This window comes from Rhinopithecus roxellana, chromosome 17 (genome assembly GCF_007565055.1).
Source record: "Rhinopithecus roxellana isolate Shanxi Qingling chromosome 17, ASM756505v1, whole genome shotgun sequence".
NCBI lineage: Eukaryota > Metazoa > Chordata > Mammalia > Primates > Cercopithecidae > Rhinopithecus > Rhinopithecus roxellana.
The window spans coordinates 35,983,886-36,003,559 of NC_044565.1; the positions used below are offsets into that span (position 1 = coordinate 35,983,886).

General features: G+C 47.7%; 1 protein-coding gene across 2 annotated transcripts in view; it reads left to right on the forward strand.

Moving 5' to 3' along the window:
- SPRED2 (sprouty related EVH1 domain containing 2) overlaps nt 1-16,499 on the forward strand; it is a 129,334-nt gene extending 112,835 nt beyond the window's left edge. For both annotated transcript variants that reach the window (XM_010355820.2, XM_010355821.1), the window contains exons 5-6: nt 9,483-9,632; nt 13,179-16,499. In XM_010355820.2, the coding sequence (XP_010354122.1) occupies nt 9,483-9,632; nt 13,179-13,847 (819 nt within the window). In that variant the 3' untranslated portion in view covers nt 13,848-16,499. The remainder of the gene's footprint in view (nt 1-9,482; nt 9,633-13,178) is intronic.
- Nucleotides 16,500-19,674: the final 3,175 nt, after the last annotated feature.

Genomic DNA, 19,674 nt, shown 5'->3' on the forward strand with positions numbered 1-19,674 from the left:
AGGAAGAATATTGCTTTGGTTACATCAGCTATTGAGATGTATTTTGGTGGTAGATTGCAGCAAAAATAATGCAAACGTAGTGCGTAACTACTAGTTAGCTACCTTTAAAAATTAAGAATAGCAGTAGCATCTGCAGATAAGGCAGAAACTCTACTTAATCAATCTAAATTAATCCTGTAACTCTTTTTTTTTTTTTTTTTTTTTTTTTTGAGACAGTCTTGCTCTGTCACCCAGGCTGTAGTGCAGTGGCATGATTTCAGTTCAGTGTAACCTCTGCCTCCCGGGTTCAAGTGATTTACCTGTCTCAGCCTTCTGAGTAGCTGGGATTACAGGCGCCTGCCACCACACCCAGCTAATTTTTGTATTTTTACAGAGATATTTTGTATTTTGTATACAAAATACTTTGTATTTTACAAAGATGCGGTTTCACCATGTTGACCAGGCTGATCTTGAACTCCTGATCTCAGGTGATCCACCCCTCCCTTGGCCTCCCAAAGTGCTGGGATTTCAGGCATGAGCCACTGCACCCGTCCTAATCCCATGGTTCTTGAATCAACTAAGCAACGGGTTTAGTCAAACTCCTCTAAACTGTAATGTTCTTAGGAGCAGGTGAGAAGCATTGCACATGAAATTGTTAGGGCTCAAACAGACCTTGGAAATCATCTAGTGCAACCCCCTCATTTTACACATGAGAAAACTGAGGCCCCCAAAAGTTAAACAATTTGTCCAAGGTTCCTGGCCTGGCCTGAAGTTGAGGTTTTCAAATCTCTCTGTATAGTGCTGTTTTTGCTTAGCAGTGCTACATGTTTCCTGGATGGTGTGTTCTAGCTCCTTAAGCCATTTCTTAACATTGTTTTCTATGTCCCAATCAAAACATGTAGGCCCATTGATCTCCCAAACAGGCTGGGATTTCAACGTTCACATTTCGTGAACGGTGAAATCTGTCCGGCTCATCTTGAAGACACAGAAAGTGCCCCCAAAAAGCCCTTGGTCAGCAGCCAGGATTCCATCCCAGAATGGACAATTTAAGCAACCTCTCTCCTCAGCTGGTCTGGCCTGGTGGTTCCTTCCCTCCCTCCTTGAGCTTCCCTTGGTCAGAGAGGTGGCTTTCTACATGAAGAAGGCTCGTTCTTGGACCCAGGGCATGTGAGCCGCTGCACTTGCTTCTTTATGAATTTCCCAGTAAACTCAAGGTCCCTCCATAAGAGAGGGAAGAAATAGCCAAGCTTCCAAGAACAAGAGATCATATAGTACAAAAAAGACTCATACAGCAGGAGGGAGCTGGCTCAGGTTTAACCTGAGGTGTTGCCCTATTAGTCTGCTTTCTCCATTCAGACCAATTCCCACCCAAACCAGGCAGCATTGACCTTGGGGAAACTGCCAGTTTACTAGCCCAGGCACCTTCAGCCCAGTGTCTTTTGCACTCAGATTTTGATTTATTGTCAAGCCATCATAACATTAAGGTCGATTATTATTTTTTTAAATTCGGTCTCAAGTTTTGAAGCTCCATGGAGTTGCTCTCATTTGTTGTCAAACTCTATAGAGTTACGGGAAATATCTGAATTCTCAAAATAAGTACAGCCTGTGTCTGTAGAATCTGGCCACTGGAAGCCTGTTCTTTTTTTTTTTTTTTTTTTTTTTTTTTTTTGAGACGGAGTCTCGCTGTGTCGCCCAGGCTGGAGTGCAGTGGCCGGATCTCAGCTCACTGCAAGCTCTGCCTCCCGGGTTTACGCCATTCTCCTGCCTCAGCCTCCCAAGTAGCTGGGACTACAGGCGCCCGCCACCTCGCCTGGCTAGTTTTTTGTATTTTTTAGTAGAGACGGGGTTTCACCGGGTTAGCCAGGATGGTCTCGATCTCCTGACCTCGTGATCCGCCCGTCTCGGCCTCCCAAAGTGCTGGGATTACAGGCTTGAGCCACCGCGCCCGGCACCTGTTCTTTTTTGAAGATGTTGATCAGATGTTCACTGATAAACTTGAGCCCCCTTTTCTTCCTCTGGTCTACCAATCTAGAACGCTATGACCCGTCTCAGGCACACCCCTCTGAGAAACCACCTGACCCTGACCAGTGCTCTGAGGCCCACGCCCATTGGTGTGTGAGGACTGCCCCCCTGGCCTTGCCTCTGCCCGCACCACATGGCATCTCCCCAACAACATGGTCACTTTCTGTGTCTGAGCCCACATCCCACAAAGCACCCAGCCCAAACCCAAAAACCCTTCTGGGAAGGGATGGATTATTTTTTGAGTCTGAGTCTCGCTCTGTCACCCAGGCTGGAGTGCAGTGGCACGGTCTCAGCTCACCGCAACCTCTTCCTCCCAGGTCACGCCATTCTCCTGCCTCAACCTCCTGAGTAGCTGGGACTACAGGCACCCGCCACCATGCCTGGCTAATTTTTTTGTATTTTTAGTAGAGACGGAGTCTCACCATGTTAGCCAGGATGGTCTTGATCTCCTGACCTCGTGGTGTGCCCACCTCGGCCTCCCAAAATGCTGGGATTACCGGCATGAGTCACCGCACCCAGCCAGGGATGGATTTTTTTTTTTTTTATACTACCATAGAGGATTTGGACAGGCCAGCCCTGTCCCTATTTCTTGTTTTTTTAAATGTTGGCAGTGCCCACTTTCATTTCTGTACCCTCTGACACCTGCTTTCACACCCTTCCCTTCTCTTTTCTTACTCTCTCCTTTCTGAGTTCTTCGTCATCAAAGGCTTGTCTCAGCTCACTGCCCTGTTAGAGGGCTTTAGAAACCAGGTCACACAGAGCTTGTTATTTGCTACTCAAAGTATGTGGGTTTTTATAGTAACCATAGAAAAATTTGACAGTGGGCCAGGTGCAGTGGCTCATGCCTGTAATCCCAGCAGTTTGGGAGGCCGAGGTGGGCTGATCACCTGAGATCAGGAGTTGGAGACCAGCCTGGCCAACATGGCGAAACCCTCTCTACTAAAAATATAAAAAATTAGCCAAGTGTGGCACGTGTCTGTGGTCCCATCTACGCAGGAGGCTGAGGCACAAGAATCGCTTGAACCCGGAAGGCGGAGTTTGCAGCAAGCCAAAATTGCGCCACTGCACTCCAGCCTGGGCGACAGAGCGAGACTCTGTCTCAAAAAGTAAATAAATAAATCACATCACATATTAGTAAGACAAATTTAATGAAAGACCAGTAGAATATATCTGAGGAATGCAAAGAAGGTTTATGTTGGAAAAGCTGTTTAATTTACATATTGATAAAATAAAGACGAAAGATTGTGTAATCATCTCAGTGGACAGAAAAATCATCTAATAACATCTAATATCTGGTGAAAATCCTTAGCAATCTAGAATAGAAGGAAACTTTTGGAACTTTATAATCACTCCAATTACCTAGAAATATTATATCTAATAGAAATTCATTAGAAGTGGTTCTATCAAAGTCAGGTTCAAGAAAAGCAGGGCACTGTCACCTCTGTTTTTCCATGTCATGTTGGAAGCCCTGGCAAAAGATGCAATGAGATAAGAAGATGGTATAAATATTGAAAAGGAGGCCAGGCACAGTGGCTGACACCTATAATCCTAGCACTTTGGGAGGCCAAGGCAGGTGGATCATGAGGTCAGGAGTTCGAGACCATCCTGGCTAACAAGGCGAAATCCCGTCTCTACTAAAAATACAATATATTAGCCGGGTGTGGTGGTGAGTGCCCATAGTCCCAGCTACTCAGGAGGCTAAGGCAGGAAAATAGTGTGAACCCGGGAGGCAGAGCTTACAATGAGCCGAGATGGTGCCACTGCACTCCAACCTGGGTGACAGAGCGAGACTCTGTCTCAAAATAAAAATATATGTATATGGGAAAAGAAACCAAACTTATCTTTTGTGAGCAAAATGATTTACTTAGAAAAATCTAGTTTCATAAGGGAGCTAAGTAAAACAACCAGATACAGAATCAACACACAGAATCAGTAACTTTCATATACCAGCAGTCACAGTTTAAAACAGAAATTTTTAGGCCAGGCATGGTGGCTTATCACTTTAGGAGGCCAAGGCAGGCAGATTGCCTGAGCTCCGGAGTTCAAGACCAGCCTGGGCAACCGGGTGAAACCCCATCTCTACAAAAATATCAAAAACTTAGCCAAGCGTGATGGCACGCGCCTGTAATCCCAGCCACTCGGGAGGCTGAGGCATGAGAATTGCTTGAACCCAGGAGGCAGAGGTTGCAGTGAGTCAAGATTGTGCCGCTGCACTCCAGCCTGGGCGACAGATCAAGATTCTGTCTCAAAAACATATATAATAGAAATTTTTAATCCCATTTTATTTTTGCCATAACCCCAAGGAAGATTTTGGCCCCATTTTACAGATGTAAAAAGTGGAGTTAGAGATTAACTTGACCAAAATCATCTTGTATTTAGCAGAGAATGATTCAAATGTTGTCTGCCTGAGCTGAGACCCTGTTGTTTTCAGCATTGTCATACTCCCCTGCATTTCTTTGGTTTAGTGCCTCATATTAGGTTGCACACTTCTTAATTGGACATCTTTTTTTTTTTTCTTTTTTTTTTTTTTTTTTTTTGACAGGGTCTTGATTTGTTGCCCAGGCTGGTCTCGAACTCTTGGCTTCGAGCAATACTCCTGCCTCAGCCTCCCAAAGTGCTGGGATTACAGGCATGAGTGACTGCACCCAGCTGGACATCTTTTTAGTAACAGGCATTGACATTGAGTCAGAGTCAAACCCAGAGGCAAGAGAGTTTTCAGAGGATACATTTGAAGGTGGCAAGGGCTGTGCTCCCTGCATCATAGTGCACAAGACCTCCCAGTGTCAGCTGGGCCCAGATGGCAATGCCAGCCTGGAGACATAATGTCTCCCGTCCACAGCAGGAGACATTAAACACCCACTCTGACCTGCTCTCTCAGGATGCTGCAGTCACGCCTCCTAGGAGCCTGAAGTCCCTGAGCACAGAGTATCCACAGAGGACCTCTGCTTTTGTTCTTCAAAGCCCTAACAGTTCATAGACCCCCCAGTGGAGAGCAAGGCGAGTGTAGATACAGTTGGGAGCATGCGATTGCCAACTCTTTCATTGAAGGTGACAGCTCTCAGGTGAGTAGGTTGGTAGGTGTCAGTAGCTTGTGCACAGAAATACAGAGAGATGTTTAAGAATCTTGCTTGTGTATTAGGTATGTGCATACCGCGGGTGGGCTGCTTTTCTGCAGCCCAAGGAAACCAGGGCAGAGTGACAGGAGAGCCAGTTCAGAGGTGCATGAGGGTAAAAGAAGATTTGTTTTCCCCTTCCTTTCTTGGAGATGCCCTGGTAGTACATTCCTTTTGTTTGTAGGTCACACTAGCTGCTTTGTAAGATTCGTCTGTTAGCATGGATCTGAAATAAGCCTTGGCTTCCAGTGGAGCATTCCCAGAGTTCAGATGGCCCTGAACAACTGGGCCTGTAAGGCTGCAGGCTGGGCTAGGACACACCCTCAGCTCTGCCCTCAGGAGGTAGTAGACTGTGGACGTGCCTCCCAAGTTCTTCTGGCCTTCTTGCTTCACTGTAGAAATTCCTCCTCAGATAAGGCCTTTCTCAGTCTCACATACTCTGACAAATGTCTAGGGAGCTTTGCACGGATTGTGCAGGGAGAGAGACTGCACAGGGAGAGAGGGTTGGGGAGGTGGGATGGAAGTATCTGAAGGTAGCGTTTCTGATCAACTCATGAGTCCTAGGAAAAGCTGGATGTGCCTCATTTCTCAGAAGGACTTTCTACACATTATTAACCCAAACATGGGTCACAGAAAATAGGCTGGGTTAGGGTGAACAGATGACTAACGCAGTGGTGACCGTGATGTGTTAACTGGGTTTCTGAGAACTAAGTCCTGAGAGCGTATTACAATGTTCGATACAAGGGTAACGTCTAACCTAATAGATGACTGTAACGTGACTGTTGGATAAGAATTTAACTCTTGAGACTTGAATCACACTGAAGGGCCCTGATTACTCATTTCAGAGGTATTTATTGACATCTGTAGTAACCTTTGTACTGTGAGACATCATCTCCTCATCTCCTGGGTTTGTATATAGCAGGGTGTACCTTGTGACTTGGAGAAGTTGTGTTTTGTGTTAATCTCAACAAAATACCTCCTCAACATAGGAGTTGGAAGTGGACTTACCTGGGTGTGAGAGGCAGCAGTGTGTGGGGCCTATTAGAAATCTCCCTGGGAGGCTGGGCGCGGTGGCTCAAGCCTGTAATCCCAGCACTTTGGGAGGCCGAGACGGGCGGATCACGAGGTCAGGAGATCGAGACCATCCTGCCTAACACGGTGAAACCCCGTCTCTACTAAAAAATACAAAAAAACTAGCCGGGCGAGGTGGCGGGCGCCTGTAGTCCCAGCTACTTGGGAGGCTGAGGCAGGAGAATGGCGTGAACCCGGGAGGCGGAGCTTGCAGTGAGCTGAGATCCGGCCACTGCACTCCAGCCTGGGTGACAGAGCGAGACTCCGTCTCAAAAAAAAAAAAAAAAAGAAATCTCCCTGGGCTTTGTGGTCAGGGAGGCTGCATTTCAGTCCTAGCTCTGCCAGTGATTCTGTGCTGCCTTGGCCTGGATTCCCCATCTCTCAGAGTCCCTTAGTGCCAGTGTGTGACATGGAGATGATATTTTACCTGTGACCTGCTGGCTGTGCTGAGGAACCATGTCCACATGTAGCTCAGGCCCTGGCACACCATTAGCACTCACACATACAACACCAAGAAGAGTTGTTGGCGAGGAAGAGGAGGGAACCTGGGGAGGAGTAAGGGCTAGAGAGAAGCCAGGAGTGTGGTGCCTGTGGGACTGCTGCCACAGGAAGCAATCTAAAGTGAAGGGCAAGTACACCCAAGTGACAAACCCAGTGTATTCTGGCTTAAGTTACAAGAGAATTGGTTTCATCATTGGGACATCCTAGAGTGGATCAGGATTCAGGCTTGGCTGGATCCAGCAGCTCAAAGGGTCTAAGGGTGGCTTCTCTTGCTCTCATCCTCAGACAAGTCCTTTCCCCACACCGGTGCCAGGATTCAAGGCTTATAGGACCCTTAGATCTTGATTACAGAAATGGAGACAGCTACTTTTCTGACCTCTCTGTCAAAAATCTCTCTATATTGCTTCAGAGAGCACCGTGTGTTCATATTGAAATTAGTCACCATGGCTTGAGGGATCAGAAACAGGCATCAGCCATGCATGGCATAGACCAAACCCAAGTAGAGAAAAATCCAGGAGGGTTGGGTCCCCAGAGAGATGCTGCATGTGTGGACCAAGGTTTAAAAACTAACAGTGCTTATGTTGCATAATGGAAATATAGGTGTGTTTTTCCTAAATTCTTGTGCTATTTTTCTGAGTATGTATTACTTTATAAATGGGAGGAGGATAAAAAGAACTTTTATAAGTCCATTTGTTTTGACCTTGTCCCTAAAATGATTTATGATAGCTAACAAAAGCATGTAAAATGATAGACAAGTCCAGGTATGGTAGCTCATGGCAGTAATCCCAGCACATTGGGAGGCCAAAGCAGGAGGATCACTTGAACCCAGGAGTTCAAGACCAGCCTGGGCAACTTGGCAAGACCTCCATCTCTACAAAAAATACAAAAATTAGCCAGGGGTGGTGGTGCACACCTATTGTCCCGGCTACTCAGGAGGCTGAAGCAGGAGGATCACTTGAGCTGTGTTCGTGCCATGGCACTGCAGCTTGGGTGACAAAGCAAGATCCTGTCTCAAATACATAAATTAATAAATTTAAATTATATATATGCAAATGAGATGAGGGGACTATACAAGTAAAAAACAATAACCAAGGGAAAGTTCCTGTAGCTTTGCCAGAAAGAGAACATCTAGATATCAGGAAAAACCTTTTCTTTTCATCTGTTTAGTTGGGGAATTGTGGAGGGTAGAGGGATATGTCACTCTAAGCAAGCAGAGGGAAGGGTAGCGATTCTAGGGGCCCTTGTTTTAAAGATGGTTGCCAGGTGCATCTAATAAGGCCCCTGGCTAGCCCCTAGGCCCAGAGGGTTGTGGAGTATGACCACCACCTGGGGTCACCTGGCCTGCTTGGTTGTGTCTCAGGTGAGAGTATTAGTCTATTTTCTGGCTGCTGATAAAGACATACTGGAGAGTAGGCAATTTACAAAAGAAGTTTAATTGGACTTACAGTTCCACATGGCTGGGGAAGCCTCACAATCATCGCAGAAGGCAAGGAGGAGCAAGTCACATCTTACGCGGATGGCAGCAGGCAGAAAAAGAGCTTGTGCAGGGGAACGCCTCTTTTTAAAACCATCAGATCTGAGACTTATTCACTGTCAGGAGGACAGCATGGGAAAGACTTGCCCAATGATTCAGTTACCTCCCAGCAGGTCCCTCCCACAAATTCATGATGAGTTTTGGGTGAGGACACAGCCAAACCATATCAGGTGGTATACTGGGGGCCTGTGGGATCTGCTTGCACAGTACGCACTGATAGTTAATCATCTTCCGAAGACATGGTTACGGAGACTCCAGTCTTAAGTTGACATCTCTAGTGGGCAAAACAGCTCTGTACTCACCCTTCACAGGGGTGGCCTTTGTTCTTCTATGCAGTCATCCATCTCACTTCCAGTTTAAAGTGACGTCCAAGTCTTGCTCCCAACCCCAGAGATACAAAATTTATTCCTGGAAATCCAGTACTCAAGATACCCCAGAGGTATCCTTACCTCTGAGACTCTCCCAGGTGGAGATTTCCCCCCAATATAAACATGTGGGTTTCATTTTTGCCTATGTGCATCTTCCCTGCTTGCCATAACACCTCACAGCCAGGGCCACAAATGGGATAACCATTCTTTTGTTTATGTTTCGTATTTTGTTGTTGCTATTGTTGTTTTGTTTTGTTTTCTTTTGTTTGAGATGGAGTCTTGCTCTGTCACCCAAGCTGGAGTACAGTGACTCAATCTCCACTCACTGCAGCGTCTGCTTTCTGGGTTCAAACAATTCTCCTGCCTTAGCCTCCCAAGTAGCTGGGATTATAGGCGCCTGCCACCATGCCTGGCTAATTTTTGTGTTTTTAGTAGAGACAGGGTTTTGCCATATTGGCCAGGCTGATCTTGAACTCCTTACCTCAGGTGATCCGCCTGCCTCGGCCTCCCAAAGTGCTGGGATTACAGGCCTGAGCCACCACACCTGGCCAGGGTAACCATTCTTGATCAAACTAGAACACACCTTTGGGGAGCCTGGTATATCCAGCCTTTCCCCCTGCATCTGGTCACTATTCCCACATTTAAGAAAAAGCCACCTTTCCAGGGTCTGGTGGCTGGGCTTCTCTGCCTGTTGAGCCAGCTACATTGTGTTTAGACAATCTAGCCATTCAGGGGTCCTCCTGTTGAGCCAAGACAAGCTCAATATTTTGGGAAGACCAGCAAGATGTCACAACGGGGGAATAGCTAATATTTGAATAGTGCATGTTAGGGTTTGGTACGTGGGGTTTTTGTTGTTGTTTTTAAATTGACTCTTGGTTACTTCCCTCTACACAGACAGCTACAGACAGTTCTTCTAATTCCTCTCAGAAGAGAGAGCAACCTACTCGGACAATCTCCTCTCCCACATCCTGTGAGCACCGGAGGATTTATACCCTGGGCCACCTCCACGACTCATACCCCACGGACCACTATCACCTCGATCAGGTGAGCAGAGCCCTGTTCCTCTGAGGGCATCAGGGTGGTGCCTCTGATTCTGGAATGGCCTCTTTCCCCTCCTATTCAGCCAAATTCCATGACCACAGGCCTCTCCTGCTCTCCTGCTTCTACCCCCACTTCATACTGAAAGTGGCATTGGTGGTGGCACCTCAGCCTCATCCAGTGTTTTCTGTGTGCCAGACACCTTGCCAGACCCTTTATATGCTTTATGTGGTTTAATCCTCAGAAACTGCCCCACAAGGCAAGTCGTCAGCCGCCCCAGGTTATAGATGAGGAAGCTGAGGCTTAGAGAGGTGGAGTATCTGATGGAATGAGATTCAAATCCAAGCCTGTTCTCACCCAGGGGGCTACACTGCCTCCTGCATTCCTCTGTCCAAAGGGCCTCCCGGCTTTGTGTGGAAGCCCAGAGCCACAATCAGGACTAAGGAATGCTGCAGACTTGGCTCGAGCCCCCAGCCTTACAGGCTACAGGCCCAGTCTTGCTCAGGCAGATGTAGCTGGAGCTCAGAATTCAGTAGTTCAACAAATATTTACCAAGTGGCTGCTTTGCAGAGCAAGTTCCCAAATCATGGGGCATGGACTGGTGCCTGTATGGGGTGCTGTGGCCACTAGACTGCTTTGAAATGAGAAAAAAGGCAGTTAGGTGTTTTGTTTTGTTTTTAACATGAAACTAGATTTATTTGACTGTTTTTTTTGTTTGTTTGTTTGTTTGTTTTGAGACGGAGTCTCGCTCTGTCGCCCGGGCTGGAGTGCAGTGGCGCGATCTCAGCTCACTGCAAGCTCCGCCTCCCAGGTTCCCGCCATTCTCCTGCCTCAGCCTCCTGAGTAGCTGGGACTACAGGCGCCCGCCAGGTCGCCCGACTAGTTTTTTGTATTTTTAGTAGAGACGGGGTTTCACCATGTTAGGCAGGATGGTCTCGATCTCCTGACCTCGTGATCCGCCCGTCTCGGCCTCCCAAAGTGCTGGGATTACAGGCTTGAGCCACCGCGCCCGGCCTATTTGACTGTTTTTTAAAAAATTATTTTAGATTGTGCTTCCTAGTATTTTGGGATTAAAATGTCCTATTTAAAAATCACATTATTGGCCGGGCACAGTGGCTCACACCTGTAATCCCAGCCCTTTGGGAGTCCGAGGCAGGTGGATCATGAGGTCAGGAGATTGAGACCATCCTGGCTAATGCGGTGAAACCCTATGTCTACTAAAAATACAAAAAATTAGCTGGGCATGGCGACAGGTGCCTGTAGTCCCAGCTACTCAGGAGGCTGAGGCAGGAGAATGGCATGAACCCGGGAGGCGAAGCTGGCAGTGAGCCGAGATCGTGCCCCTGCATTCCAGCCTGGGCAACAGAGCGAGACTCCATCTCAAAAAAATAAATTGGCCGGGCGCGGTGGCTCAAGCCTATAATCCCAGCACTTTGGGAGGCCGAGACGGGCGGATCACGAGGTCAGGAGATCGAGACCATCCTGGCTAACCCAGTGAAACCCCTTCTCTACTAAAAAAATACAAAAAACTAGCCGGGTGAGCTGGCGGGCGCCTGTAGTCCCAGCTACTTGGGAGGCTGAGGCAGGAGAATGGCGTAAACCTGGGAGGCGGAGCTTGCAGTGAGCTGAGATCTGGCCACTGCACTCCAGCCTGGGGGACAGAGCAAGACTCCGTCTCAAAAATAAATAAATAAATAAATTAAGTAAATAAATAAAAATCACATTATGGTATCAGTAGATGGAAAATAACTTTTTTACTTTCCTTACTGTCCAAAGTAAAGAATTAGTAAAGCCTGTGTCAGTTTCCGAGATTTGTTTTTTTTTTTTTTTTTTTTTTTTTGAGGCGGAGTCTTGCTCTGTCGCCCAGGCTGGAGTGCAGTGGCGCGATCTCCGCTCACTGCAAGCTCCGCCTCCTGGGTTCACGCCATTCTCCTGCCTCAGCCTCCCAAGTAGCTGGGACTACAGGCGCCCGCCACCTCGCCTGGCTAGTTTTTTGTATTTTTAGTAGAGACGGGGTTTCACTGTGTTCGCCAGGATGGTCTCGATCTCCTGACCTTGTGATCCGCCCGTCTCGGCCTCCCAAAGTGCTGGGATTACAGGCTTGAGCCACCGCGCCCGGCCAGTTTCCGAGATTTGTTTTGAAATCCTTCTGAATCGTGATTTTCAAAAATCTAGGCAACTCTGATACCAAGAATTTGACAGGAATTAAGGCACACTGTGTGGGACATGGCCCTGCTGCCCTCTGGTAGGAAGTGATGGGTAAATCTAATAAGCACAGGATCAGGTCTATAACAATATGATAGTGACTGTGATGGTGACAGGTATCACGTGCATCCTGTGAGCGAGGCTGTGAGCTGGCACCCTGTGTAGATTATTTCTCTTCATTCTCAAAACAATCCTATGCAGTTTGACAGAAAGGAAACCTGAGTCTTAGGTACTAGCTAGAAAATGTCAGCATTTGACTGCAGTGGGCCACTCCAGAGCCACGTTCCTCAGCCCCTGAAAAACCTTCCTGCCCAAAGTACTTCAAAAGCAAGAAGTCTCAGTTCTCTGCCTCCACTGAGAGGCCCTGGGTGAGCCAGGGTTATATGCATGTACTTAATAAATATTTATTCATTGTCTGCTGCTGTGGACAAGGCAGGGTTACAACCTGTAGCAGAACTAACTGCAGAGAAAAGCCTCTTCCACCCTGAGGGAGAATGCAGTTTAGATTTGCAGGTTTCTAGAGGGTGTGACTCTTGGTCTGGCCTCTCACTATTTGTGAGATCCTGGCAGGAGTGGAACTTCAGACAGTTTCCGGAGCCTTCACTCTATCCTTCTCCTCTCTGCATCTTATCTTCCCAACCAGATGACAGAGTGAGCCTTGTGTTTCCTAGTGTCCCCTGTCTCTTGAAGGAGAGACCCACAGGGAGAAATGCATCTCCTATTGTGATCCTTTGTGGACATATTGTGCACATATGGATAATGAAGTTTCGTAAAACAGGACTTAACCTTATAACATGTATGGCACTCCAGTGTCCTTATTCTATTTCAATTTTCAAAAAGCCAGCCTTACAAAAGAGAACATACTGTACAAAAATAGGCAAAAGTAATGCAAGCCTGTAGAAGTCAATGTAGCCCTCACACTGGGGCTAGGAGGGCCCTGAGGGAGGCAGAAGATACTCTGGGGCACAGGTCCTATTCTGCCTCTTGATCTGAGTGTGCCATGCTCCTGAGAACGCATCACACTGTGCCCTAGCCATATGCACACTCCCCTGCCTGTATGGCAGTGCGTCACCAGAAAGGGAAAATACTGCTGTTCTCAACCCACGAAATTGATTTCCTGGCCCAGTAATGGATTGAGACTCTTTGAAATACATCTTTGATTGGGCGACAGGATATTCAGTAGTTTCAGGAGGGGTCTGTTTCTTCACGGAGCATCGTGGTGGAGTTCTTGAGAAAGGTGCATTTCGGACGACTAGGGAGGGAGAAGGTGGGGTTTTTTTGTTTGTTTGTTTTTTGTAGGTTTTTTGGCCACTGCTGTAAAATAATGTCTCCTCTCTCACGGGACAGCCGATGCCAAGGCCCTACCGCCAGGTGAGCTTCCCGGACGACGACGAGGAGATCGTGCGCATCAACCCCCGGGAGAAGATCTGGATGACCGGGTACGAGGATTACCGGCACGCGCCCATCAGGGGCAAGTACCCGGACCCCTCGGAGGACGCAGACTCCTCCTACGTGCGCTTCGCCAAGGGCGAGGTCCCCAAGCACGACTACAACTACCCCTACGTGGACTCCTCAGACTTTGGCCTCGGTGAGGACCCCAAAGGCCGCGGGGGCAGCGTGATCAAGACGCAGCCCTCCCGGGGCAAGTCGCGGCGGCGGAAGGAGGACGGAGAGCGCTCGCGGTGCGTGTACTGCAGGGACATGTTCAACCACGAGGAGAACCGCAGGGGTCACTGCCAGGACGCGCCCGACTCCGTGAGAACTTGCATCCGCCGGGTGAGCTGCATGTGGTGCGCGGACAGCATGCTCTATCACTGTATGTCGGACCCCGAGGGAGACTATACAGACCCTTGCTCGTGCGATACTAGCGACGAGAAGTTTTGCCTCCGGTGGATGGCTCTTATTGCCTTGTCTTTCCTGGCCCCCTGTATGTGCTGTTACCTGCCCCTTCGGGCCTGCTACCACTGCGGAGTGATGTGTAGGTGCTGTGGCGGGAAGCACAAAGCGGCCGCGTGACTCAGTTTCCCTCCCTTCTCCCTCCATCCGCAGCCACAGGGGAACTCGTCTCTTACTACCCTCATCTTCTCCCCCGCTCCCTTCCACTCCAAGGAGCGAGGAGGGCAAGAGACCTCCCAGCTCCCTGGTACCTTGAGGCACCATTCCAGCCAGGGACGCTGCCGGGTAGACTCTCCACTCCCCCCGCCGCCCACACTGCAGCAGCCGCACCCATACACACACGCTCGCACAGTGTTCTGAGGAAGGAACCTTCGCCACAGACTCCTGTACTATTAATCTGTAACCAAGCTAACTGTCTCATCCATGTGTTGATTTCCTGTTTCCTCCTCCCCCGCCTCTTCCAGTTCAAAGGAGTCTGCAGTTGGAACTGCTGATTTTCGGTGGGTTTTGTAATTGATTTTTCCAAGAGCGTCGAAGACTCTCTTTCTCTTGGTTCACCTTGCCTGTCGCTAGCAAGCATCTGGTTCTGCGGAAATGGAATGTGAGAATGATGAAACCCAACAGAAGTATCTCAGCCTACAGTCAGTTATTATGTATAGGAGGTGAGCTAGTTAACAAACTTGTACCACAAAACAATATCGCTTTAACTTTTCTAAAGCCAAATTTCCCATATAAGCTGCAGTTTCTATCTTTAGCCCATCATCATTTTCTGCCCCCCCAAAATCTGTTGAAATGATTCACTGATGCAAAACACTCACCCGTAATAGACTGAGAATTGAGCCTTAACTTCAGATTAACTTGTGAGAATCAGGAAAATTCCTTAAACTGCATTGCATCCTCTTGGACCAGGGCTAGAATGGGGATTTCAGGTTTCTATGAGCCTCCCCGTCACCCCTAAAGTAGACCATTTTTTAAATTGTGTTGCCACCACTTCTAAAAATTTAGCAATATTAGAATAGGATACTAGTGAAGTAAGAAATTTTGCTTGTTGTTTTGCAAACCAAATAGTTTCCTCAAACACAAACCAGTGTTCCCACGAACAAGTTCCAATTGAGAAACACTAAGGTTATGGTGAATAAAACCATAGGGAGCTTCCCCCCAACCCCTGGCTATTTTATATTAATGGGGAGAGGGGATTTTTAAATGTCATAAATTTGAAGAGTGGTGGGTTGCATTTTCTTCATGGGTTTATGTTTTTGTTTTCCTTTTGGACTCAATTTCACATCACCAAATTCCTCATTTATACTTGGGGAAAAAACAAGGCCATATGTAAAAACCCTTCCAATGCCTAAGTGTCTTTCTCCTGCAACTCCAAACCCAGACTCGCCACTTTAGGTGCACAGGTGGTTAGGTCAGCCAACTGGTTCTGCCTGTCGCCTTGCCACGGAGGAGGCTTCCGAGGAGGCTTCTAATAGCTGGAAAAGTATTTTTCTAATATGTTGCAAGGATTAGCCAAATCTTCTTATTGAAGAAAGAAGAAAAGTGAAGAGTGGTTACCTATACCTAGCATAGTACAATCAGAACCTCGTGGAGACCACCGGGGACGGGCTTGTGGGCGCCGGCTGTTCTTCCTGCCACTATCTTTCTGTGGTAACAGCCATCCGAAGACATGGCCTGCTCCCCACTTCCTTTCCCCACTCCTTTATTGCACACAGGACACCAGTCTTCAAGCAAAGGGACTTTTTTCCAGTCTGTCAATCATACTGGGCAAGTGCTAGCTGTGCTCACCTTCATGGGGCTGTTTCCAGCTCGTCCACAAGCTCATCATGTTTCTTTAGTAGATTACCGGTGTAAATACCCAGTGTGCTTATGAGTCTGTTGTTAGACGTCTTCATTCGTTGGAGTAACTGGTTTAGGCTTTCCAGTTTGGAAAAGGAGCAGAGAGCTGTCCATCTGGATTGATGGAAGAAAAGAGAACCTCATCCATGCCTGGAGAACATCTAGAAAACCTTCAGCCAGCCTCCAGTGCTATTGAGAGACCACCTGCCCCCGACCCAGAGGCACCTCCTTGGGGTCTTTCTCTAGGGTCTCTTCTCTACAAAGCACAACACTAATGTTCGTTTCCTTAGACCTCAGTTCGAGTGCCCCTATTTATTTCAATAAGAACGCACATATCCCGGCAGTTTTTTGTTTGTCACCTCTATTTAGTTGTTACCTGTTTCTCTCTTCTTTCACCCCTTGTCCTTTTCCACCCTTTTAAGAGTTATGCTAGCAAATCTTACTCCACGTATACTTTTTGGTTTGCGAAGGCATCGGTTAAGGGCACAAAGACAGCCATGGGGACATTTATGTAAATACGTCTCTCTAATTGCCACACTGCAGCTGGACAGTGTGTAGTATTTTCCCAGTCAGCTTTGCCATACTGACGTCAATCATTTGAGAGAAATTATTCAGATTTTATTTTTGTATCTGTGGTAACAAAACATTAACCAAAAGATTTTCTGTCCAGAAGCCTCCCCGACCCCCCAAGCTATTTGCTCACATTAACAAATTAAAGTGCCTGAAGCATAATTCATTCTTTACCTGTATACTAAAAACCCTGTTGTATTGATTTTTTTATAATAAGCCTTTTTACCTCTGTGTAAAAAATATATATACAAGTGTATGATGTACATTTTAGTTCTTAACTTTTTTTTATGGTTTCTAATATGTATGACCAATGTAGCCATTGCTTTAAAATGTACCGTGTAAATATAAACACATCCTATCAGATCGCTGGCTTTGGGGTATTTGTCTGGCTGGAGACGGGGTGATGCTAGAGCGTTGGCAGATCTTGGAGTTCCCACATACAGGATGGGACAGGGCTTCCTGTGCCGAAGGACATGTGGACACCAGTCTGTTTTCTCAAGGCCATTTCCTCCTATGGTTATGTCATATTCCCAAGGGGAGACTGCAGCTCCTTGGGCTTGGATGCCTCAGTGAAAGGAAGGCTGCAGGCCACCGCCCAGGAACACCCCCTCTTCCTAGGCCTGGCTTCCCCAGTGAGCGCTCCTCAGAGGGAACAGCTGTACTTCCTCTAAGTTGTTTTCCACTGATCCCTGCTGAACCTCAGGGTGTGTGTGTGTGTGTGTGTGTGTGTGTGTGTGTGTGTGTGTGTGGAGTTTGGAGGATGATTTCTCGCAGAAAACAGTTGTTAACACTGTAAGATGCTTGGTCCTCTCCGAGCAGCTCTCTTTGGCCCACTTTCCTTTTCCAAATGGACTCTTTGGATGCTCCAGAGCTACAGTGACAATCCCCAGGAGGAAATAAAGTATGAGGTCTTTTGAGGGTCACAGAGAAACGTTTCTCTAGAGAAAGGAGTAGGGCCCTTAAAAGGAGATATATAGGAGGGGCCCTATATATCGTTTCAGTTTTAACTCTTCCTAGAGGGGGTGATTTCCCCAAGCCACTGGCAAAGGTAAGAAGCATGGAGAGACACTGGAACTTAGGAAGGGAGAGGAGGACGTGGAGGAGTGGGGAAAGAGTCCTGCAAGCTCACTTGCCTTCATGCTCCCTGCAAGACAGGGCTCTCCTGTCATCCCTGTGTCACAGTTAAGCAACTGAAGCTTAGGGTGAGTAACAGGTAACCTGTGGTCCCAGGAGGCAAGGGCTGAACCAGGTTGAGCTGGGCTAGCCAACTGCTGAGCCCAGGTCCTTACCAGGCCCCACTCTGATGCCTCTGTTCCCTCCCTCCCTGCTGGTGGCCTTGACAAGTGAGCGACAGTCAAGAGCCTTATCCTGTCCGTCTGGTTCTCTGGGGTGCCCTCAGGCTGTCTCAAGTATAGCTTGTCTTTGGTGTCCTATGTGCTAGGCCAGGAACTCGGCATACCACCACCGTCATGTTTGACTTTCTGCAGAATACGGGATTCTTTTCCACCTTACAAGTGAGGAAGCACATGTAGAGAAAGAACAGTAACCCTCAGTATCCATGGGGGATTGTTTCCAAGACCCCCTGCAGATAGAAAATCCACAGATGCTCAAGTCCCTGATGTATTTGCATGTGACCTATACACAACCTCCTCCTTGTATCTTTTTTTTTTTTTTTTTTTTTTGAGACAGGGTCTCACTCTGTTGACCAGGCTGGAGTAGTGGTGCGACACTGCTCACCGCAGCCTCGACCTCCCACTTCCCGTGATAATACCTAATACAATGTGAATGCTATGTGAATAGTTGTTATACTGTATTGTTTAGGGAATAATGACAACAACAAAAAGTCTGTACATGTTCAACCATCCCCCCCCTTTTTTTTTTTGAGACAGGGTCTCACTTTGTCACCCAGGCTGGAGTGCAGTGGCACAATCATGGCTCACTGTAGCCTTGACCTCCTGGACTCAAGTGATTCTCTCACCTCATCCCCCCGAGTAGCTAGGACTACAGGTGCATATCACCTTGCCCAGTTAACTGTTTTTTAAATTTTTTCGTAGAGATGGAGGTCTCATTATGTTGCCCAGGCTGGTCCTGACCTCCTGTGCTCAAGAGATCCTCCCACCTCATCCTCCCAAAGTGCTGGGATTACAGTCCTGAACCACCATGCCTGGCCCTTTTTTTGTTTTGGTTTTTTCTTAACCTCTATTAAAACACTTTAATGAATCTTTTCTTTTCTTTCTTTTTTTTTTTGAGACTGAGTTTCACTCTTGTTGCCCAGGCTGGAGTGCAGTGTTACAATCTCAGCTTACTGCACCCTCTGCCTCCTGGGTTCAAGTGATTCTCCTGCCTCAGCCTCCCTTGTAGCTGGAATTACAGGCACCTGCCACCACACCCGGCTAATTTTGTATTTTTAGTAGAGACAGGGTTTCACCATGTTGGCCAGGCCAGTCTCAAACTCCTGACCTCAGGTGATCCACCCACCTTGGCCTCCCAAAATGTTGGGATTACAGACATGAGCCACTGCGCCTGGCCTAAATGAATATATTTTCGATGTGAGGTTGGTTGAATCCACAGATGCAGAAAACATGGATACAGAGGACCGACTACACCTAACTCCATCAAGGTCGCTAGACAGCCTTTCTGCCATGGCAAGTGACTTCACCTTTCTGAGTTTCCTCAGATTTAACAAGTGGGATAATACCTACCCTCAGCTGGCATGAAGGTTAAATGGTATGCTTTAGTTACCGTGGGATACGCAGCAGGTGCTCCAAAAATGCTGGTTCTTTTCTCAGTCGCTTTTTTATTCTGAGGCCCTGAGGAAACATCAAGAACTCGAGAGAACAACCTCTTTCAAGGCACAGGAGGCTGAAGCGCATTATCAATATGTTGTGAGTATTTAGATCTACATCCTGTGTGTTGAGATTTCTATTTCTTAACTTCTATTTGATCTGAATTTGATTTCAGTTTCTTGCCAACCCCTCCAGGTATGTTCATGGCTCCAGGGATGGCTGCAGAAGTGCACTAGGCTGGCTGGGTTTCTGGGAGCCAATGCATGCAACTGGGAAAAAGTCAGTGGCCTCTGTGGGAGCAGTTTTACCAAGAGGGCAGTGTCCTGCTCAGCGGCACTTGTCCTGGATCGGAGCACTGTCTCCAGAGGACTGGCTGCCTGAACCTTCCACCCCGCTTTTCTGGCCTTTGGGGGTTGCCTCCTGCAAGTCACGCCTCTGCTCTTCCTCTCTGCTGCTGCCCTGATGCTGGTCTACCACCCACTCCCCTGAATGGTGGACACCTCCCAGAAAAGCAGGACGCTTCCCAGGGGAAAAAGTATTGTTAGAGGAGTTCTATTGTACAGGCCTCACAGTCTGGGTTTTGTTAGTTATGTATTGTGGCATTGGAGCAGGCAATCACGGGGCCATCTGTGTGAATGGCAGGGGCGAGGGGTGTGGGGAGGATGCTCGTGAAAGTGCTCGCCGATGTAGTCATCCTCACTGCAAGCCTGTGGTCTTTCTGATTCGTGGGGTGAGATGGTTAGAAAAACCAC